Source organism: Mycteria americana, chromosome 2, assembly GCF_035582795.1.
Source record: "Mycteria americana isolate JAX WOST 10 ecotype Jacksonville Zoo and Gardens chromosome 2, USCA_MyAme_1.0, whole genome shotgun sequence".
NCBI lineage: Eukaryota > Metazoa > Chordata > Aves > Ciconiiformes > Ciconiidae > Mycteria > Mycteria americana.
In genome coordinates, this window is record NC_134366.1 from 150,685,203 (window position 1) to 150,709,478 (window position 24,276).

General features: G+C 39.3%; 1 protein-coding gene across 1 annotated transcript; it reads left to right on the forward strand.

Moving 5' to 3' along the window:
• Positions 1-123: 123 nt before the first annotated feature.
• Positions 124-23,872, forward strand: POP1 (POP1 ribonuclease P/MRP subunit). Its single transcript, XM_075495018.1, has 15 exons — positions 124-413; positions 2,957-3,139; positions 3,995-4,170; positions 6,343-6,591; positions 7,150-7,237; positions 7,542-7,717; positions 8,355-8,605; positions 8,741-8,834; positions 9,633-9,744; positions 10,718-10,837; positions 17,374-17,489; positions 18,850-19,041; positions 19,936-20,090; positions 20,935-21,279; positions 22,108-23,872. Exons 1-15 carry the CDS (start codon positions 293-295, stop codon positions 22,766-22,768), a joined length of 3,039 nt encoding a protein of 1,012 aa, XP_075351133.1. The 5' UTR covers positions 124-292; the 3' UTR covers positions 22,769-23,872.
• The last annotated feature ends 404 nt before the right edge of the window (positions 23,873-24,276 follow it).

The following is a 24,276-nucleotide window of genomic DNA, read 5'->3' on the forward strand; positions in this document are numbered from 1 at the left end:
TGTAGTCCTTCGGGAAGGGGGTGTGGGTGGTGTTCCGCGCGCATGCGCGGTGCTCCTGTTCGGGCGGCCGCGTGTAGCAAGCGGAGGCTGCGCTGCGGATGCGTACCGGGCCCGTGTCCGCTCCACCCGCCGCTGTACCGCCCGCCGCTGTATCGCCCGCCAACCCCTCCTGGCCTTTGCCCTTCCCTCCGCTACGGAAAGGCCGAGCAGCCCCCGCCGGACGCCTAAGGCCTGCCTGAGGGGCGGGTTGGTGTGACCCTCCTCTCCGCACGCTCCCCGGGCCCTGCCGGAGATGTCCGGGGCGAGGGAGAAGAAGCGGGCCAAGAAGATGAGGAACCAGCCGGCCAGCGTCACCCTTCCCGCCGAGCCGGGGCCATTCCCTGGCGGCGGGAGCAGAGCCTGCCTGCCCCCAGGTACGGCGGGGGGATCCCCTACCCAGGGCCGGGGTGGGTGAACGCGGAGAGGGTGTCCCCCCCTCAGGGCTGGGTGCCCCGTCTTCTCAGCCCCGGCGGCCGCCGAGGCGTTGCCGGTGTGGGAGCACCCCGGGGCGTCGGCCCCTGCCGGTGACTTCTTTAACCCTGTTTTTGCCGTAAATCTCGTTGATATGCCCTTCTCTCTATCATCCCTTCGATTACACGACAAATCCCTATCCGCCTGCTGCGGTTTCTAGTCTTAAATGAATTTGGATGTTATACCCCGTCCAGTGACCACCCTTCTCTTTCTGTCAGACCTAGGAGCCGCAGGAGGAGCTGGTTTAGCCTGCTGCCCTTATGGTAAATGCACTGTTTTTCCATCAGATCAGCACGCCCAGCCAATTTGCCTTTTGGCGTTTGTGGGTCCTGTATCTATGGAAGAGTATTGGCAGGAGGCAGCAAGGCGTTCCCCTAAAATGGCAGCTTTGCTAGGTCATTGCTGGAGGATTTATGTACACAGGTAACCTTTGCAGCTGAAGACTGAAGGATCCTGTCAACCTGTATGTCGGATGTGTGTTTCGACCTGCGTCCTGAATGCTTCAATCGGACTTCGATTTCCACACCCCCATTTCATGTTTTTATTTTGTTACCTGTATTATTTCTGGAAAAAAGCACATGTAAGAGCAGGGCCTGTTACTGTGAGGCCTTCAGAAGCTGACAGACTGCATCTTGTGGTTGAACAAAAAAATGCTGAGGTGTCACTGTGTATTTGGGTGACTGAAAAGTTCCTAAGCAGACAGAATGACATAGCAAATTATGGTCAGCCCTGTCTGAGATTTTGGAATATCATTAAAGGAGTACTGTCAGATTAAACACAGTTTTCTAACTTTTTTTGTAGCAGGGAGCTTCAAAGATTACATGGATATGGTTTTATGTCCTGTTGAATAGCACACATTTTCATCCATAGAACATTATTCTGTAGCGTTAGTGAGTATCTCGGTTTTATGGGGCTATTTTGTAGAAACAGGAAAGAAAAAAATCTAAATATGTGTTATAAAACTATGGATCTACATAGTACCTGAAATAATTTAGTTTTTCTTTAGTCACTGTCTTTTGAAACACTCTTCCATCTTCTGATTAAAATAGTTAGTTCCTCCATTCTTAGGCTAACTTGACAGTGAAAGGGTGTTTTTGTGATACAAGTTAATTGCTGTCCAGTGGGCTGTAGGTCTACACAGATTTGCTGACTGAGGAGCATCCATCTCTCCCATCTATTTCCTTCTCACCTTCACCTCACTGGACAGTGCTGCTCTCAGCTATGTGGAGAACCCAGATCGGGGAGTTATTCCACATAAAAACTAACTTCTGTTTCCACCCCGGATTATTTTTTCATCTGAATTACTGCAGTTCTGCCTGATGTGTCGTTGCATCAGGACTGCAACAGTATTGCTGCTGAACATAAAACTTCAGCTTCATGCTTATTTGAAATGGAAAAAGGAGGTTCCTTGACATTTTAAGTTCACATAAATTGAGGCTACTGGAGGTGAACCTGCTTCTGGCTGTTCCTCATGCCAATGATAGCATTTTTGGGACAACGTGGTAGGCTTGTTTAAGAAGCTGATCAACCTAAAACCTAATGTTTTCTAATCTCTTACCCCATTTCTCCTGATGCAGAGATTGATTTTCGCTAGAGGAGCTCCCTGAACTGTATGGCCCCATATTCCTTCAAGCACTCCTCTTGGTGCAGTGGGTGGGGTGGTGGAAATGGCTGTCTTGGCCCTTTTTAGTCCAGTTGTCCAGCATGAGCTGCCTGAGAAACATATCTCAAGTTGTACTAGAAATCCTAACCAAGACTTAACTGAATAGGTTGAATATAAACTAATCTTTAGATAGGACTTCAAGGTCCTCTTAAACTTGAAGTACTGTTAGGTGCTTATCACTCTTGAAAGGTGTTTCTGTACCTTAGGAAGCTTACGGTAGGCTTTAGTTATTTAATTGCAATATTGGTTTAAATGCCTGTACCAGGAAAGTAAGTTACTGCACCAACATACATGTATCATGCTTACCTTATTTATTGCTGTAACAAAAATACATGTCAGTGAGACAAGAACACATTTGCTTATGGGGAAAAAAAAATCAAGGGGCAAGAGGGAAAAATATTAACTTTACTGGTTTGGTACTAAAACCCTGACTAGACAATAGTAAAAATCACTGCTGATGTTGGATAGACCGATTTTAGTCAGGTCTTTCCTATTGGATCTGATGGAGTATTGGAGGCAAAATCTGGATTGGGTACCGTTTTCAGAATGTGCAAAAGTTACTTAATCTACTGCAGGCTTGCTGCAGGACAGTGCAAAATTTTTATTTCTTCCTGTAAGAAATAACTTAATTCTTCTGATTTCTGATGGCTTTTTCAGGTACATGTATTAAATATAATAGGAGGAACGTGCAATGCAATCTTATGAGGAAAGACTGTGTATAGTTATCAGTTACTCAGACTGCTTTGCATTTCTGTTACCTCTTTTCATCTCTAAACCCTCCAGGAGATGTTCGTTCTGAGCAGCAGTATCAGCAGCAGAAATTTTCAAATCAGTCATCTGGGCCTTCTTACAGGAAAGACCAGTATTTTCCAAAAGGGCAAAATAGAGGAGAGAGAGGCAGAGGAAGAGGAGGATGGCAAGGAGGATGCCAGAGTGTTTCTGAGGAAATGCCAAAATACATAACAGGTTTGTATATAAGGAAAAGGTTATAATTTATATGCTCAGGGCAACTTGCTGGTAATTAAGTTTGCTGTCTGTCTTTGTTTTCGTGCAAGAGCAAAAATTAGAACTGATACTATGTTCTTCTGTTTTTCCTAATTTTCTCTAAAACACAGAAGTAGTTGTGTACTGGAATGAATGACCAGCTGTTGTTCAATGAGTCCTTTCAGACTTCTGAGTTGAAAAGTTGCACTTAACTTGTAATGAGGGATATGCATTTTGGTTTCTGTTTGCCAGCAAAATGAGTACTGACAGTCATCTGCTTTTAATGTAGCCAGTGAAACTGTTTTTGCCCATGATGTGAGTTAAAGACAACTTTTCATCTGACAGAACGTTTATTTAGGAGAGCAGATTAGCTTTTCAAAATGTGGCGGTGCTCTGATGGTAGATACACTTCCATAAGCATAAAACAAGACCAACCTCTGGATTTTTTATTTGATCATTTTAAAACAGTCTGTAATATGATTGCTGCCTCCTTTTTTTTCCATGCTGAATTTTTTTTAATCTCTCTGAATACTATCTGAAAAGATTGCTACTCTAATTTAATAAAGAAGTACTTATTGCAAATAGGACTTGTTGGTTATACCATGGCTTTCAGATTCATTCATGTATAAGTATTTGCTTAACCATATTTGTAAGCTTCAGAATATCTAAAGAATTGAAATTTCTTCAGTAACAGTATACAGTATGTGCATTTATCTCAAGAAGTCATTAGAATGATGTACCAGGAACACTCTGCTGGAATTCAGTAATTTATGTACAGTGTCCTCTTCTTTGATTTTTGCTATTTGTCATGCTCTGATGCAGTTCTCTTCATTCCAGTGTCTACCTTTGCTCAAGCTCGTGCTGCTGAGATCAATGCCATGTTGAAAGCAGTTGCGCAGAAGTCTTCAAACTCTCTAGTTTTCCAGACTCTACCTAGGCACATGCGAAGGCGAGCTATGAGTCACAATATTAAACGCCTACCCAGGCGGCTCCAAGAGATTGCCAGGAAAGAGGTATGAGTGCGTTTTATAGTATTTGATAGACTATATAGTGGGCATAGCTAATGCACAGTGTTCAGCTGTATGTTTATTAATGTTCAGACCTGAGCTTATCTGCGAAACTTCCCTGTGTGCGCAGGTTCTCAAACTTTGACTGACATTTGGATTCAAAATGCCTCAGTTTTAGATGGTAGCTCAAGTAGATGTCACTAACCACTTGGCTTTGTGGTTTTTGGACATCTTGAAAAGTTGTTAGAGTAGTGATGATAAAAGGGTCCACTGCAGGAGGGGTTGTTCAGGCAGCGCATTGGTCCCAGGTGATCTAGGAGTCCTTGATAACACCTGTCTACCTTGCACCCCACCGCAGCTGTCGGGTGTGATCCTGCCGGACTCAAGCCAGCATAGCCTGTTCATGACCGGCGTGATGGTTCATGTGTTATGTGGCTCAAACGTGGGAGGTACGCTGGAGTTGTTGGCAGGCTGCATGAAGCTTAAGACTTACTAATTGACCATCCCTGGTTGCTCATGAAACTCTCTCATTTTGTGGCAGTATCTCAACGTTTAGTCAGAATTCTCCTGTGGAGTTACTTGCTCCTTACCCACTGTGGCCTTCCTGTGTGTTTTGAAAAAAAAATAGAAAAAAAATCAGTTCAGCAGGATTTTATTGTGAAATGATGTCTGGTGTTTGGCATTGATCACTTTATTGTCTCTAGACACTTCTTTAAGTGATCAAGTGAGTTTGCTTGGTAGGTTTTCTATGCATTAAGGTTGACTGATTAACATATTTCTTGCATTGTCTTTTTTAAGTTCTTTGAGACCTTACCTCTTCCACCCTGAGTTCCTGAAGATAGTTGTTCATGATTCAGAAATTGCTTCGGGTACTTCCACACATGTTCCTCAGGGTGTGTTTTATTGGATCTTCATAACCTGTATCTCTTCTTTTACTGCTCTGGTTGGCATTCTTTTTGCTTCGTTGGTCATGACAAGAGATACAATTTGGCCTGTTTTCTGTGAACTGAAGGAAGAAGGCATGGGCTATTTTGTGTAGTTAGTTATGTGCTCTATCCTTGTTAAATAATCTAGATTTCTTTAATGTTTATGCTTGGTTCTTTTGTGTCCTTTTAACTCTTTTCGCGTGATAGCCTTTCTAACTTCTCTGTACAGGCTCACACTTCTCCCATCCTTGTTTACACTCCTTGTATAATTCTTGGATTTTTGAGGTTATTTAATTGGCCCTGGTCCAGCTGTATTTCTTCTGCTATGTTTTCTCTCCTCAGGTCTTTTGGTGTAGTGTTTGCACAGGCTGTGTTGTTTTGTGTTTTCTTGCAGCTTGTCATATCTCCTGAGCTATTTCCTTTTGTAAAGGTTGTGCCTATTACTTTTCAGTGTTTGAAGTCTGCTTCTTCAAAGTTAACTGTTCCGATTCTGCTGCATTTTCTTCCTTTTTCTTAGATGTCGTGGGTTGCTTCAGTGTTTTCTGTGCTCTTGGCAGTGATCTTCGAGCATTCTCATTCCTTTGCTATTCTTATAACCAGTGGTGTCTTGTCAACTATTCCTTGGTGAACATACAAAGGACATCCTAAGAATTTTTTTGTGAGTCTTGTAGTCCCTATTTCTTTCTACCACTTCCCTTCACAAAAAGACAAATCAAACGTTGAGTCAAGCCTTCCTCTCCAGCCGTGCATTCACCCATAATAATTCAGACCTTGACTGGGTATTTATCAAGAATTTGGTCAAGACATCACTACAGTCCTTTCTTGTTCACTTCTATACATTGTAGAATCCTTAGGGTCCTACCTGGCAGTTGGAGAGTCCGTACTGCTTCTTTATGAGCTCAAATATCCAGGTGTTCCTAATATGTTCATTTGTTCATGTGGATATATTGATGTTGGGCAAAAACTTCACACAGGAAGTAGCAGACCTTACTGTTCACTGGTAAGTTTCTGAATGTGTCGGGATTTTGGTTTATCTATGGGTTCCAGTCAAGCCTTGATGCACTTGTGTGGATGGGGCTTGTGTATAAAGTTTCAAAGTGTTAGTTAGCCTCAAGAATTATGGAGAACTAACATCAGAATAAAGTATAACTTAATGCTAGTGCTTCCTGTATCGTTATGTATGTCAGCCTTTGTCTTCTACAGAAGTTTGTCTTTTTGAGATTTACTTCAATATTCTCCCTTTTAAAAACAGGCAGAGAAAGCTGTACATCAGAAAAAAGAACAGTCAAAGACTAAATGCCGCAAAGCTAGAAGGCGCCACATAAATTTGGTAGCAGAGTTTAATCGCAGGCAAAGAAAGAATATTTGGCTGGAAACGCATATTTGGCACGCAAAGAGATTTCATATGGTAAAGAAATGGGGATACTGTTTAGGAGATAGCCCTACGGAGAAGAGCTACAGGGCTTGTTACCGAGCCATGACAAAGCACTGCCTTCTTCAGGTACCACATTTACATCTTTTTTATTTGTTTTCTTTGTTATTTTGCCAAGGTGAAGTAATCAACTGTTCAGTTATGAGTATTTCTGTCTCTTTGAAGTACTGTTGTGTCAGCTTTTAATAACTGCTAAGTATGAAATGAGTGATTTCATAATTGTAATGAAGGGTGGCGAGTATCAGAGAGAACAAGATTAACCTTTAGAAGAGTCTTATGGTGACTATGACTAAAATACTGCATCTTCAGTCTTCTCAAGAGCTAAGAGTTTCAGGGAATCCCTGCATCATCTTCCTGAGCAGGATGCTATTGAAGACAGGCGCTTTGTTCCATGTCCTTTTTGGTCTGTTGGTTTGAGAGGCAGGTTGGCCCTCAAATGAGAAATGCATGACAGCTCTCCTGTAACTAACAATTTTAAGTTAAAAAAGAAAACTTGTTTCTCTTTGACACAAATTTTAGTGAATGAAAAATTACTACTTCAGTGTAAATTGTGAAGCTGTCTCATCCTTCCTTGCCAGGCTCACTTTCAAGAGTTATTCTCACTTTACCACTATCCTGTTGTTTCAGGACTTATCATATTATTGTTGTCTGGAGTTGACTGGTAAAGAGAATGAGCTTCTGAAGCAACTTGCTCGAATATGTAGCATTGACACAGGTAAATTTTATGTAGTTCAAAATAAAGTTAAGATTCTGAGTAGACTAAAGGATGACCCATCCTTTTCCTTCCTACCAATCTCAGTGGTGGTAACAGAGTTGACACTGTGTTGTGATTTTGGTTGAAAAACATAATTAAAGTGTCTCATACTAGCACTAGATGTTCTTACTTTCAGTTGCTTGTTAATAAACCAATTGTGGTACATGTTCGTTCTTTGATACTGTGCCAGCAGCCAGCTGAATTTCAATTTTTTTCTTTTTTAAACGAGATTATTTTGGTTTTCAATTAGTATCTTCTTCTTTAGGTTTAACATTTGAAGAGGCTTGTTGTCTGTCTGGAAGATTCGAGGGTTCCCTGAATCTTTACCGAGCAGATCGCTATCCTGAGGATATGCTTGGTCCTGTTACATTTATTTGGAAACCCAGGGATGGGTCTGAAAACAGGCAGTTGTGGATCTGGATGCATCCAGCTCTCAAACAGGTATTTTTTTCTTTATAGTTGAACTCTGATTTCTTTATGCATTGTATGTTTTTAATGCTGGAGATACCTTCTGAAAGGTGTAGAAGAGCCGGATATAATACATGGCTTTAGGAATTAAAAGTTGGAAGACTGTTTCAGCTCTTAACAATATTTACGTTCTGCAACTTGTTTTTATAGAGCTGGTACAGAAGGTGCATGCCTCTGAGTTTTGTTTTTTTTTTTTTAGTGTTTGAGCTTGTTAAAAGTTTTCTAGTGTCACTTGCTTCAGGATACATTTGCAATATCATGTTGCTTGATTCACATCCTTCCCAGTGGCATTCCCAACAGGCTAAGTTTGGTGTCATCACAGATGTTCATAATCTGATATTTAGCAATGAACTTTAAAAAAATAAAAATAAAAAAGTAAAATTTTGTGCCAGGCAATTTTTCTTATGTTAATTTGAGTGAGAATAAATTCTTCGCAACATTCAACATTACTTTCAGGTCTTGATAGTAAGCCCTGGACTTAGCAGAATGAAGTTTATTCCCTTAAATCCATATAGGAAAATAAAATAGTAGAGTGTAATTCTTAAAACTGTACTTAAGGTTTACAATGCACTGCTTATCATCCTAATCCAAACTTTTCATCTTTCTTAAGGACATGCTGAGAGAGTTAAAAGCAGTTTTTCAGTGTTCAGAGCCTGAAGAAATCCATATTCCTGAGCCTATTACAACATCAGTTCAAGAGGAAAAACAAACAGATGTTGTTCCGAGCCTTGGCAAGAAAAGAAAGAAGGAGGATAAAGAAGGAGAAAAAGCTGTGCCAGTGAAAAAAATAATTGGTGACGGCACTAGAGATCCATTCCAGTCCTACTCTTGGAGCTCGCAGACTACTGGCATTGTGATCAGGTTTGTTCATAGTAGAGTCAGAAACTGTGACCCTTAACCAGTTAATATAGCTGAATTCTGGTTTTAACAGTACTGGGGAAAAAAAAATGTGTGTTGTACAATTGTACATTCACCTGAAATTTTCCTTTGTTTCAGTGATAGAACTATGGAGATTCTCAGATACCGGCTGATTGGCCCATTATCACACTCCGTCCTTACAGAGACCTTGAAAGCTGCTTCCCTCCAAACAGTAAGGAAATTAGAAGTTTGGATATTACTGTAATTTTGATAAGGTTTCTAGAATGTGCAAGCTTATTTTTGCTAGGAATAATAGTAAGCTATCTAGCCTTACTTATTATAAAGGCTAACCTATGTATTTCTACTCTGTTAGCTTCTCTGTATTAAGCCACTTGACTAATGCTGATCTCAGGAAGAACTCCTATCTGGATTTTAAGTGGGGGTAGGAAGAAAATAGAAGCAGTGGTGCTGTTGCGCAGGTTATGTAGTTTCTCCTGTAGTGATGTATTGTGCTGAGAGGGTCCAGCATAATTCATATTCTCTTTGACAAACCATAGATTGTATTTCTCAAGCAATGAGCTAGAGCACCTAGAGCTAAAGGGCAAGACATGTAAGATATAGAAAACTTTTGTGTTTTCAATCAAATACGCAGTTTCTCCAGGATTTAGTATTTTGTCCACCTCTTGGCACATAGCATCACTGTGGTTTTAATGGGGTTTTTTGTCTCTTGCAGCAAACATGATGAGGCTGTGAAATATCTGGCTTTCTGTAAGAAATAATTAACGACAGAATTAGGAAGCATTGTGGATTGCTTTGGTTATTTTTGGAACACAGGTTAAACTGAACAGCTTAGTGGGGATTACTGTAAGGTGGAGTATAGGAATAGACTGCATCAGGAAGAAATTATTTTGGTTTGAAACTTGAAGAGGAAGAAAGGAACTATAGTGATTAAGGCAAACTGAAAGAGAATTCATACTGATAGAAAATACTGAATGACCACTTGAGTTTAATTTGATGTGTTGTTTTCCAGGAGATGGCGGATTCAGAGACAGAACTGAATAACTGGTGGGTAGAAAACTGCAAGGACTCTGAAAAAGTATCTCTTCATCAACGTCAAAGTGCTATCTTCGAGCTATTAGAAGGTATTTGGGCATGTGGGTGCTGTGGGAGGTAGGGGAAACTCTTAAACTCTAGTGGTCAAAACTGGCATGCTAATACATTGACCTCAATTTGGAAATGCTTGTTTTTTTTTGCTTGATCAAGAGAGTGATGCCATTGAGCATATGTTTAGGTAATTACTGTGGCATGTCAAAGATTTGAGAAATGTTACATCAACTTTTTTTAAGGGAATTTTAATCCTCTGTGTAGTCCAAACTCTTAATAGGTAAACTGAATGTTGCTTCTTGTCTTCATGAACTGAGATTTGAGATTGCTGATGGGATATGTCTGACATATACTCTCACTCTCTCCCCCGATACACACCAAATTAAGGCAATAAGTTGTACAATGCCTCCACAGATAAAATAGTAGGCTCCTATCCAAAGTGAAAGTATTATACCTTGCTTTATATATTGGTGTTTCTAATGAACAGTTGTATATTTGGCTGAGTTGTAACCTATCATAAAGTTAACAACATCTCCTCACTTTCTAGCACTGAAGCAGGTAAGGAACTGGCTTTGGTAGATCTTGCCCTATACTTGAGCTATCCAATGTGAGGCAGTTAAGCAGAGATGAGGTAAAACTTTTAAAAAACATTTTTTAATTTCCTTTCTCTGGAAGACAAGTATAAAACCAAGGTTGTTTGTTCTTTAAGAGATGTGCCAAATGCAAAGGATGAATTGAGTCTGTAAGTTGTGGGAGTGACCTCACTTCTATGCTAAGCATAAATGTAATTACAAACTAAGTCTTACGCTGCTATTGTTGTCTTTTGTTATTGGAAATTTAACAAGCATTGGTGAGTTTTCAAAACATGTTAAATTGAGCACTCTGGTTTGCTTCTCTGGCTTACAGTGGTGTCACATCCCTGCAGGCAAAAATGGACAAAATAGGAGTGCAGAAAAAGATCACAACTTAATTGATGGTTTCATGGCAGTGTTCATCTGTGTATTTTTAAAGGGATAAGTTCACCATCAGAAATGCCACCAGGTACAATACTGGGCCTCACTGTTGGAGATCCTCGAGTCAATTTGCCAAAAAAGAAGACAAAAGCCATGCCAGACTTTGAAAAATACCAAGGTAAAATGTCTTGCTTATATTATGCTGCTTGTGGAACTGCCAAAGGCAAGAGATTCAGTTTCACTCTACACTTTCATTTGCTGTCATCTTCTACTGATTGTCTCTTGCTGTTTTTCTCTGGCATTCAATTTTAGAATGTTTCCTTCCCCTTTCCACAGCCCCTGGCACAACAGAAACAGCTTGAAAGTTGCATATTTTTTAGAACAGCAGTTGTGAGGGAGGGACATGCACCAAAGCTGGTCTTGTGCTCAGTGGAAGCCTCTGTCTGACCATACAGATGATCCAGGTTCGAATCCTGGCAAGGCCAACCAGGTGCTAAAAGCTACTTAGTAAGTTTCTGTTTGCTGTTTAGTCTTCCTGATGCTGTTTATCTCTCCAAGAAGATATCTGCTGTTTCTGGTTTATAGTCCTACAATGATGAAAGTTGCAATTGCACTGAAAAAAAAATAATTACCATTGCAAGATTAGCATTTCAGATGGCCAAGATGGTGGTTATGTTAAAAAATGAAAGATGCAAGCGTGACCTCTGAAACTTCCATTTCAGTGCTGACTTACACAACATTTCAGCGCAAAATTCAAATTCAGTTGGATTTGAATGTCCTTCAAAAATGTGCAAGAGCATATACAGTATACAGTGTGATTTGTGTACAGTGCTGCGTAGGTGTTTCCAGCCAGCTAGCAAACAGTAGCAAATAGGACAAGTTGAAGGTTCCAGAGACTTGAAAATACTTCATTTCCTTGGTGGTGTGTTTGCAAGACACTAGAATAATCTAGCCTTACCTTTCACTTAAATCAGGTTGAACACCTGTTTCAGTCTTTTAGCTCTCTGCACAGCTCTCTGTTACTTTGATTTTCTTACATCCTCCTCTTCTACCCTCTGTATCTAGAACAGCCTTTCTCCTGTTAATTAGTTCTGCTCAGCTAACTATCTCAGCTAACTCTCTCGTCATTAATGTTCCTGTTGGAAATGCTGCAGCATACATGACCTCTACTTTGGTTCCTTCCTGCTGAGAAGTAAGGTGAGCGATATAGCACTTGTTTACAGATACTGGTTTGAGCTGGTAGAGGAGTTAGCAAGTACAAGAAGTAATTCAGCTCCCTTCATTCTGCTTGTCATGTCTGTGAAGATGTGTTCAAGAAGGCAAGATCAGCAGAAGGCATTTAGGCATTGGAAATGTCTCATAGTAGTTTCTCTCTCACTGCCAGAGCTGGTTGTCCCTCAGGAAGGAGGGCCATGGTAAAGAGGCAATGGTGTAAGTTAGGGAGTCAAGAGGAGGAAAATACCTATGCCTTTTTTCCTTTGGCTGGCTAGAAATGGCCGTCTTCGAGATCTTTCTACTTGGGGTTGTCTGTCACTTGCAAAATCTTTTAAACCACAAACGTTCAGAAAATCTGGTGGTGGTTTTTCGTTCCTTTCTGAATGTTTTTTTTTGTTTCATCATGAACTTAAAACTGCATCTGCCCTCTCTGACTTTTATTCAGGAGAGGAAGAAGGTCCTTGTCCAGCTAGCAAGAAAAGGTAGACTGCATGATACCTTCTAATTTAGGTTCTGCTAAAGGACTTGATGTTACACAAGCACGTCACTACTAAAAAAGTTGAGTAGGCAGAAGTATGAAAGAAGACAGACAATACAGCTGTCTTCTAGTAGAATATCAAAAGGACATCATGGTAAGGGAGTAGAAGAGGAGAGGCCAGCCCTCCTACAAGAAGCAGTTAAGGAGAGAATATGGGAGACTAACGGTTCAGCAGGGAAAGTGGCTGCTTTTCCACGTTTCCCGCCTGAGTTACTTCCTGACACTGTGTGGGAAGAGTTACAGGATCATTCACAGTCTCCTGCATACCTATTACATATGCAGTGGGGGAATCCTATGACATGGTATTTCATCTTTCCTACCTGAGAAACTCAAGACTGAGGTCTAACTGCCACTTTCCTGTCTGCCTCATTGAGTATTCCTGGGTGTTAGTTGGAAAGAGAGGCTATTGTTACTCTCCAAAGACTGTTGTTCCTAACCTAATTTTGTAGTTGGCTCTGTGCCAGCTACTACCTGTGCTATATCTCTGCCTTAATGGGCCTCCTTGTTCAAGTAGTTAAAAGCAGAGAAGTTACTTTTTTTTTTTTTTAAATACTTCTAGAAAATTAATCCATTTTAGATTATTAAGCTCAGATACTTTTATAATTTTCTAGTCGGGGGAAAGCATTCAGTTGCATTTAATTCTTGGTGTTTTGAAAGAAAAAGTAAAATTGCATATGTATTAATTAAAAGGAAGCCTAGACATAATCAGTTATTGTACAGAATGCATTTTATGTCTAATCTGTTCTCTCTATGCAAGCATTATGCTTTCTTGCCACTATTTACTGTTTCAGGACCCATTATAAGTCTTCCTGAATTCTATCAGTTTAGTTTGTAATCTCTTGGAGCGTGGGGTCTTGTTGCCTATTTCAATGCCTCTCTACACCAAGTAGATTTATTCCTTTTTCCTATAAGCCTCTTTGATTGCCTGGCAGGTTTGCAGGAGTTAAAAAAAATCAGTTAAATATATGAAGGAGAACCTATTGAAGGCCACTCAGTGCAAAAGGATCACCTCTAACTGAAGAAGTCTGTGAACCACAAGTGGCTAGGAACTGGCAGAGTGAGGAAATGCAACACTACGTACTGATTCTAGTGTTGTACTCTTCCCCAGGACCCTGTTATTTGCCGTACTTGAAGTCAGATTACTGAAATATCCAGCAAGAATTCCATCGAAAGCAACATATTCCCAAAGATTTTTCTAGCTTGATTTAGCACTTTTGCCAGCATTTTTCCAACCAGTTCTGTCTCCTCATTCTACTGGTTCTCTTGCCAAGAGTGCCCCAGGAATGGAGACTGTCCTGCTTTTCAGTTTTTTGAAGGGCAATTTGTTTAACCAAAAAAGGAAGGAATTTAATCATGGCACATAGTATACATCACTACAGCAATAGTATTACTAACATTTCCACAGTAACACCCACCCAAAAAAAAGTTAGACTTCTCTAAGATCTGTAAGTCCATTTGGTGGTATTAATTTGCCCCTTCTATAAGAAGTAATCTTTTTATGACCCTTAGAACTACGTAAACTTTCTGAGCCTTGGTTTTGATGTAACCTTACTCAGATGTGGTAATATAGCAAGCTGATCTTTATTTAAGAAATGTTGGTGGTCATTCATTTGCCTTAATGACACGTCATGTTGTTTGAGCAGTAAAAAGGAACCCTTGCTGTATTCCATGCTTTTTTCCCCTTTTTGCTTCCTGGACATTCAAATACTATTAGGATTAGTATTAGTAAGATTGAAATGGCACTGCGTAGGTTAGCAGATTCTGTATGTGCTTTAGCCTCTCTTGTTCTTTAATGTTGTGTAAAAGCTAACTGATTTTCTTAGGAAATCTTTAGTAATTTAAAGATGCATTGTTTGTCAAATGAGTGAATAGTTTAGGTAAGTTACAACCATCATGTTTGCTTGTGGATTGTCATACATGCAATCTGTGAAATGATACGCATCTGTCCATATCCCTTTTTTTTTTTTTCAAAATGCTCTTCTAAGATATGCCTGTGTAGTTTTTCCCCTGTGAGTGACATGCTAACAAATCAAAGGTAATTTCAATCTTTCCTAGTTACTCTCACTCCTGAATGCATATGCACGTGTGCAAGCTGTTTGTCATAGACACATGCTGATGGGATTTAATCAAAAGAACTATCCTCATTTCTTCAAGGTGGGGGATAGAAAGTTTGTGAATAAACCACTTTCCACTGTCTTCTCAGCAGGTTTATGCCTTCTGGAAGTCAAGACTCCCAGTAAGCAGTCAGTGCTTACATGACTGCAAATTAGTGCTTTCTTTTCTCCATTTTAAAGTATGCTTCTGACATTTTGATAGGCTTTTACTGTCTTCTGTGGGAGAATACAAATTCCACTGCCTTAAAAACTGCTCAGCGTGGAGTATGGTGGAGATTTTAAGCAATTGCTGAATGAGATGCATAGAAGGAGAATGCATCATGAAAGATGAATGAGCTAAAGTTCCTTCTGTAGACACAGAGCCTGAGTCCTTGCCTGTAAACGCACCTCTTGCAGAGGTTTAGGTATGTGGCATCGGTCGTCCTGGTATCATGCACCCCTACGTACATATGGCTCTGAAACTGCTCCTTAGCAGTGCTTATATTTTTGCTTTTTCTTCTCTTTCCTCACAGAGGGAAGGAAAAATTTCAAATAGAAGCACTCTTACTATTAGGCCTGTCTTCTAAGACTGTTAAGATAATCAGCTACACAAATCAGAACAACAGCTTGAAATGGAACAAACCCTACCTCTGTCTGCCTATATTGTTTAAGCACCAACCATTGACACCAGCAGAAGTAGATAATGTGCTGATTGTCTCTGAGCTTTGTGTGCTTAGTAGTACAACTCCCTATATCCTGTACTAGCTCTAACATCTTACTTCCACTACCATCAGCAACTTATTCCTCAGTAGGGTTATTTCCCCAGCAATCTTAAAATGTGGACTGAAGAAAACAGGAGAGAGGTAAGAAGTAAAGAGAACTGGTGTGAGAATTTGGTATTATGATTTGAATTACAGTATGCTTAGTAGAGAGATTAAATTCTGCAAATTCAGTGGGGATCAAGGAGAAAGAATGTACCAAGTTAGAGAAGAATATTTTAGGGTAGTGAAGGGGATATTGGATGGACTGTGGTGATTGAAAGAAACTGACTTAAAAGGGCTTTCTAAAGTGGAAAAAAAATATACTCATGCCATTATAGAATATAGGAATTGTAAACAACTCCAAGAATATGACATGGATAGACTGCTTAAACTGTGGTAATAGAAAGAAGTGGTAAAAAAAGTCAGAGAAAGTTACAGTGACTAATTTACAGTTGAAGGAACTAGAACATGTTTAAAAAATTAAACATAGAGATTCTGGTGTTCACAAATGCTTTCTGTACAGAAGATGGAAAAGTCACTTTCCTTACCTTATGTTTGCTTGTAATTATATGCCCTTCCCCCTTGGTTATCTGTAAGAGTCAGAAAGGAATTCCCCACCACCACTACACACAGTTTTGTTGCTGTCTTTTCCTCCTTCCTTTGAGGCATTGATATTTGCTGTATATCCAGACAGAATGTGCTTTGCCTCTAGGAGTATTGAGCTCTTTTAGGTTCCTGCTCAGGTTCCTGTCCTTAATTTTTGGTCTGAGAAGGAATTCTTCTGGCTTAATTGTCAGGGAATTGGCAAGGATTTTCTTTTTAGTTGTATCATTCTTAATGGGAAGTAACGTCATCCTAATCCAATAATTTCTCTAGTATTTCTTCCTCTCATGTAAGTGTAACTCATTGGCAAGAATGCATAGCAAGCATCAGCTTAATAACACCATCAAACTGTCAGGAGTGCTGCTGTATTTAATATTTATTTCAAAAGATTTTGCAACTCTTAATAATGGGAACATCTTAAAGATTCTAGATTTTAAATAAATAATTACTGCATTTATGTTTGGCAGTACCTATTGTATTGTTAGTACCACTGAATAATCCATACATTCTGGGTGAGAAATCTTTGTCAACATTAAGTGGAAAAATCATATGAATGTTCTTTTGAAAGACTAAGTGATTTAAAAAACAAAACAAAACCCAACACATTATGTTCCTTTAATATGTAAGACCTTGTAGATGACAAAACAAGCACAGTCCCTGTAAGTTTTAATCACAGAACTATTAATAGGTTCGTTGTATTGTTTATTGGTAAGAATTATTTTACTTAAGATATGGATCAGCATGCATTACATACTGTACACTGAAGGCTGTTAATCCATAGATCACTAAAGGTAGGTATACATTTTCTCTGCTTTGGTTAGGTTGTGGAGGTGAAGAAAAGATAGGTTATTTAATACCTCAGTGATCAGTTTTAAAGCTAGAAGTGTTATTTATCTTCAGTAACACATGCAACTGTTGGTCTTTGCAGACATAAGCAAAGAATAGTCCCTTCCTTGATGTGCAGAGCCTGAAAAGATCCATAGTGGGAAGCTAGTGCTAAATAAGTAGTTGCATGCTAATCATATCCATAAAAATATTTTGTATGTATGTTTCTTAAAGGTGATCCTTGCTTCTCTTACAAGTTTACTTAGGCGGACTTATTTCAGGCTTTGTAATGTTGCTTTTTCTGATTTTCACCAAACCTGTTGAGCTTCACGCTCTGCCTGAAAGGCCAGATTCCAGAATATTAAAGGTGGCATGCTAAAGGTGTAACTTACATTGCCAAAGGTGATGTAATTTGTAATAAGAAATGCCTATTTGCAAGAGAATGCCAGGTTAATCTTTCTAAAACAGTTTATTTTGTATTTTGTATTTGGAAAAACATGTGATAGTAAGATATTGCAGAAGCAGTGATGCTTCTTTGGGGGATGCAGTTAAGCTTTTAATAGTCTGTTTACTTAGTTGTCTGCTCATTGTACTTACAATAGTGGAGTGGTTTTGGTAATTTGATACTTAAGCCACAAAAATTGTTTGAATTTTGTTTGAAGGTTCTCTTCTTTTGTAGATAATGATAAAGTTAGGCAGCTGTACCTGGAGGGTGTACCTGTAGACTGTGCTCACAGCTTTATCTGGGACCAGGACATCTGTAAGAACGTCACTGAAAATAAAATCTCAGAGCAGGTAACTAAGAAGGTGGATTGCCGTGGAGAAAATGGTTAATGGTACATAGAGTCCACAGAGCGAGACTCTTGAAACTTGCATAAATCCAAGAGTAGTAGTTTCCTAATGTTGTAGTATCCAGATGCTCAGTTGAAGTGTTTATTTTGTAGCCTTTGTGTACTGTTCTTGCACAACCATTGTTGATGATTCAATTAAAAAGCTTTATTGGATTTTCTACAGGACTAAATAGTTGTAGGTTTATTTATCAGAAGGGTTTGGAATTGGATTTTCATACATCACCTTGACTCATGTGCAGCAGATAAAAGGGATGAAGTGGTACAGAGAGGCTCTGGCCATTCACTCCTCAGTCATAGCCAGGATGATTCTCCTCACAAAAGAATCACAGAAGTTGGAAGGAAATATATCCCTCTGTTTCTGAACTGCAGCACGCTGTGTTGTGGGCATTCTGGGCAATACCTGTGATTTGTAGCCAGCTTTAAATGTGCTGTTACAGGTTTGAAATCTCCTATCTTGACATTTCTGTTGGCAATGTAGGAGCAACCCATAAAATGCATGGGTAAAATGGTGATTTAGTGACAAGAGGTGATAAACTTTTGGCACTGTTGTAATCAAAAAGAGAAAATATTTGTATGGCAGAAACATGTCTCTAAATACTCTCTTTATGAAAATTCATTTTGTGCTCTTTCAAATTGGCTGCCATAGTGTAAAAAAAGCAGAGTACTTACAAAATACTACACTAGTGCATAACAGTTATCAGCACAATCTTTTTGTATATGACAGTGTTCTTCATGCTGGCATGAAATGTAATGTTTACCTTATAAAAAAGCTGATGCAGAAGGGACATGTAAAGAGGCAGTCTGACGGTCTGGTTTTTTATAAATGTACCCTTAATGTGGTACAATGAAATATAACAACTGGTGATTGACAAAGCCTTGGTGCCAGCATGCTTTATGTGAAACTGTTTCGTGACCAAATGTTCGTCCCATCTCCCTGGATGTAGTTCAGATTTGCTCTTTGTATTGACAGACTGAAAGCACCTGTTCGGTCTAGTCTTGTGCACAAATCTATAAATATCAAGTTGCAATACTTGTTTTTCCTCCTTCATCTGTGCATTTTTGCTCTGAGTTTCAGTACCTGCCCTCCATCAAGGTCTGTGGAAGTAAGAAGGGGAGAAAAAGGGTGCTTAATACTTTTTTCTAAAAACATTTTTCATGCCTCGATGAAGGTCAGTTCAAATGTGTAGCATATTACTAGTATATTTTTCCTAGTTATAAGCTCACCTCCTCTCTGTATCTTGGAAGGGTATCTAGAAGAGGGAAAAATGGTTACTAACTTATGGGAAATGTCTCCTCCTTCTTAGGATTTAAACCATATGAGAGCTCAATTACTGGTACCTGGATCACACCTTGATTTGGGTCCTTGTGAATCTAAGATTCCCATACTGTTGGTGCAGCAGCCAGGGAAAATGGCTGGAGAAGATCGACCAGGATGGGGGAGTGGCTGGGATATCTATCTCCCAAAGGGCTGGGGCATGGCTTTCTGGATTCCTTTTGTAAGTGACTTTCATTGCAAATTGCAAGTAATATGACAAATCTTGTAATTTTGTTCAAAATAATTGATTTTAGAGAGTATACTTCACATTGTGTAACCAATTCACAATTACAGGATCAAAATCCCACTTTAAAAGAGGGTGTATGCACTGGTTGATGACAGAGGCTTGGTCTTAAAATCTTAAACTATAGCTTTCCATATCTTCTGTTGGGTATAACTGTGCCCACATGGCAGTCTAAAGCAGGAAATCAGAATGGGGAGTAAGGAGAGAAAGCTGATGCTATAGCTCTTTGGTTTTGTGTTTCTAAGGGCATATGTCTCTAAAGAGAAGTCATTTGGTGCCTGCTTCTAATCCATTTCCAGCTTGGCTATCTCCACCACTCTGTCAACAAATTGGTTGCCTCTGATTTGGGAGAGAGCTTGAAACACAAAGTTTGAGTTAAGCTTGAATGCTTCTCTGGTGCTGTTTGGAGCATCCTGCTTTGAATGTTTAGATGGCAGTTTTAATGTCTTTCTGCAGTTAAATTTATGCTTTTGAATGTGTGGGGGGATTAATTGCAGTGATACCTATTGTACAGTTAAAATAAATTGAGCAGTGACTTTGTCAAAGTAATATGACATTCCTGGCAACGTACAAGAACAGAACCTGTGAAGTTCTCTTCAGTTTTGTTAGTAGTTTTTCAGAATTAAATTTAAAGACCATGACTAACATTTTTGTTGAAATGAGCATCTAGAACTGTGAAAACCATACTTAAGTTTATTCTTTTTGAAAGCTAAAGTGATAGATTTTCCCTTTTCTAAGGCAGTAGCTTCTGGAGCATTAATAGTTTTTTTTCAGTTAGGAACCTGGAATCAGTACAAACATTGCTTTTTTGGGTTTTGGTTTTTGTAACAGATATATCGAGGTGTACGAGTTGGTGGCTTGCAAGAGGCTTTAAAGCATTCTGAATATCAAAGAACACCTCACACTCCAAATGATTTCCCAGACTGCCAGGCGGGAATGCAGTTTGCCAAAGAACTGGAAGCCAGTCTTCTTGAAAAATTCAAACGGTAATATTAACTTCAAAATTGATTGCAAGAATGAAAAAAAATGAATACTGCTTAAAATATTCCATTAATTATCTGTTGTGTTCATTTAGACTTGGACTTTATTAAGATCTTTCACTAGTGTTTTAAATCCTAATATTATATATAAAAAAGAAAAGAATCCTAGATGTATTTAACAGAAAAGCTCTGCTAAACAGTGCATATAAATTAACTAAAACCTTCTATTCCCAGAGATATGCTCAGTTATAAGGCTGTAACAAGGCTGCGTAACAATAAAATAAACAAAGCTATTTCAAGCTCCCTTAGCAGTAAATGAGGGAGGAGGTAGGAGAAGGCAAAGGCAGAATATCACTATAACACTAAGTGTTAAAGAATGAAGTGAATGAAGAGGTATATTTCAGTGTCCACTTTTTAAATACCAGGTATTTTGAAGTTTGCCTTCATTTTCACTGCAGTAAACACAGAACTCTTAACTATGAGTATGGGGTAGCTGGAAGTGTCCTCTGCACCAACTGGTGTTGGCTCCCTTTCCAGCTAGGAGGGGGAAGTAGGAGAAGTTTAGAGGAAAAGGTGATGTCAGTCACAGTAGATATCCTTTCAGCCATGCTGGATATTTCTATCGTGGTCAGAAATACAGAAGTGTTGTCTAGAAGTATAACATAACTTTAAAATTCTTGCTTAGTGAAATTACAAAGGGAATGCACAGTTAACTTTCTGTTCTAAATACTTGGTTTTGAAAACAGAAAACGTTATTAGACCAGCAGGACAAAGTTAGCCTTTTGAAGTGTTAGGGACCCAATAATGGCCGAGGAAACAAATATTCTTACCTGCTCAATTTATCGTTTAGACGTCCACCTGCAAAAAGGGCAAATTATGTCAAGCTGGGCACTCTGTCGCCTTTCGTCTGTCCTTGGGGGCAGCTGACGAAGAACTGGGAAGGAAGAATGAAAGCTTCAGGAGAATTTGTACATCCTTCTTCCCCACACCCTGAGCGCTGCACAACTGAAGGGCATAGCTTTTGTGACCCCAAAGCAGAAGTGGTCAAAGAAGCTTCCCCTGAGGCTGGTGAGGTAGAGGAGACCATGGAAATAACAAGCTTTGAAGGTGTCCTAAAGACAGAGGATGTTACAGGCACCCAAGGCTTTGGTGAGAGAGATGAAACTATGACAACAAGTGACTTTATTGTTCTCAGGTATGTCAAAATGATACACGCATGTGAGGTGTTAGTTCTTTATTGGGAATTACTGAATTGGGGAAGGGAAGAGCTCAGTCTTGATTATTAAGATGAGAGAATTATTTGATGCAAATACAGTGAGGAGATTAAATAGTTTTGTCGTGGATCAGAGTTTGCTGTTGAGTGGAAGTCTTTCTTCTGCTTTTCCCCAGCAAACTTGGTGACTAGATGAAGTAAATTTCTTAAATTATGTTAAATTTAATACTCTTGAGTTTAGTGTGTTCTTGAAGTTGGCATATTCTGTCTGCTTCCAGGTGGATGAAGCTTTTAGAGGTTCGTATTTGTGATTTTAAAACTGTTGCTGTGTAAATCAGCTTGCATTCCCTTTTCTAACACATCATCACAGGTGGTTCTTGCACTACTTAATGAGGTCTATAAAGACAATAGGGAATCCCCGGCATTCCAGTGCAACACATGAGGGCAGCAACACTGTTTGGGAAGTGCCTGAATGCAGGTCTTTCATTTTTGTGTAGTTATCAGGGGACGAAAACGTTGGCAGTTCTGGACTGCATTAATGTCACTGAAGGTTTTAGAGCATTTGTGATTTAACAAGTTTTGGGGGTTTTAACAAGTAATGTCTCCTTCTGAAGAAATAGCCTCACACATGAATTCCACTCGCCCATGTTCTTTTTGTGCTCAGAGTGACACAGATACCAGCTTGGAAGGTTGCAGAAAGCCCCAGGGCTTTTCTTAATCATGCTCTTGCAAATATGCGGGGCGCTGGATTTCTGTTGTACTACTTGTTAATATCTATTGTTGATGTTTATTTTTAAAAATTTTTAATAGGAGTGAAAAACTACTAATGCAATTATCAGCCTGGTGCTATCCCACTGCTGGAAAAGATCGGCGAGTCCGTCTTATTTCTCGGCTGGGACAGAAGGAAATGACTGAAGATGTCTTTTTGCCAATCTTGATGAGCTATCCAAGGGCTCTTGTCTGGGTCAACTTGTCTCTCTTGAGAAAGGGGAACCCTGAATTGCATGCCATGATTTGCATCCCAACAGAAGACGACTTGCTGCATCTAAGCAAAGACAAACTCTTCTGTGGTCCTCAAGAACCCAAACATCGTGACATATTCAAGCACAAGGTACAGAAACTGAAAGAGGAGAAGAAGAAGAAGAAAAAGGATAACACGAAGGCTCTAGAAAGTGACCCCCCGAGTGTTCCAGATAAAGAAACAACTGAGGAGCATGAAGACCTCATTCTTGGTCTTTGGTCAGACACTCTCCCAGATGTTACTTCCCACTGCTCCAGAACTCTGTTGGGATATGTCACTCGAGGGGATTTTTCATTGGCTGCGGGCTGTGGAGAAGCACTGGGTTTTGTTAGCTTGACAGGGTTACTTTATATGTTACACAGCCAGCCAGCAGATAAAAAAGGGCTCGTTTTGTTAAGAACTCCAGCATCTTTACAGTACAGATTTGCAAGACTTAATATTGAGGTTTAAGTATCATTGCAATGCAGTAGAATGCCAAAAATACCAAAGAATGTCTGTTTTGTCTTCTGTGGCCTTTCTGATATGTCTCAAATTTGAGGTCATTCTGAGCCCCAACAACATCTTGAGGATTATGAAATAATTAAAAAGCTTTGTGGCATTATTCATTAAAATAACTAATGCATCAACAGACCTAATACTACTTTTGATGTCTGCATTGCTAAGGATTTCTAACAGTAACACAGCCATTATCATAATCTTCTTTATCTCTAAAGAAGCGTATTGTTCATTTTTTCACCTCAGAGCAGTGGATGCTATAACAATACACAGAAAATCATTATTTTCCTTTTAGAAATCTTTTGCACAGATGGATTGTAACTTTCCAGTGCATTATTCACATGTAAGTGCATGCAGTCTGAACTGATATATATAGCAAGTGGCTTTTCCTGATTCTTCGTATTTGAATGCATGTGGCTGCAGTGGAACAGATCTAAGTAGACAAATCTATTAAGAAAGCAGAAGGGTACTTACTTCAGTGGAAAAGCTCTGTGCTTAAATGAAATGCAAATAAAATATAGCCCAGCTATATAATCTTGAATTATAGCAGAAGAACTGGAGCTCTTAAATTGGAAAGTGTATCAGTCTGTCTCTCTAGTCTGAGAGAGAAAACTATTTTTGAAAGGTAGTAAGCCTTTCAGATGCAAATTGCTGTTGGTGGGTCAGCATACATTTTCTGTTAATAATAGGGGATATTTTGGTTCCTTAAAACACAAGGTTATTTTTGTGTGGAATGTGCTAGGATTGAAGGTTTCTTCATTTTACTGTATGATTTATGAGTGTTGTTCAAATTCATAAAAGTTGTAAAGTATGCTGGAGGGGTGAGGGGAGAAAGGTGTTTGATTTGACTGGGGTGGTATGGGTTGGTTGGTTTTGGTGTTTTGATGGGGTTTTTTTTAATGATAGCCTTAAGCTTCTAGCCATTCTTGAGTTAAGCAGCTTGAAAATGATTTTACAATAATACACTGTAGTTTAGGAGCAGCATGATACAAATATATACCAGTGGGTAAAATTACTCTGAAATGATCATGTACAAATAAAAATCTAACCTATTCTTGATTCAGGAGTCTACTGACTAAGCTTGATTCTTTAAGAAATTAAATATGGATCAGTTAATGACTTAGTCTTTCTAAGTATCAGTCTGCAAATCCCATCGTTCACAGTTTTGTTTGAAAAAGTCTTAGATGAATAGATTAATGTTGTTTGGAGTTTTTTATTGGAGGAAGGATTTAGAATACCTTATCTTCACAATTATTAAAATTCAGGGCCATTGTTGGATTAAACGTGGCAAACACATGGGGAAGGGGGGAGAACATCTCTGATCGCAAGGCAAGTATGGGAAGTGGAGCTGGATTATTTTTTTTTTAAGTCGTCAGAAGACCAATTTAAGAATCATGCGCCAGCTGGAGTTATGGCAGCACATGGGACGGAAGACGCAGCCTCCAGCACAGCTTGGACTACAG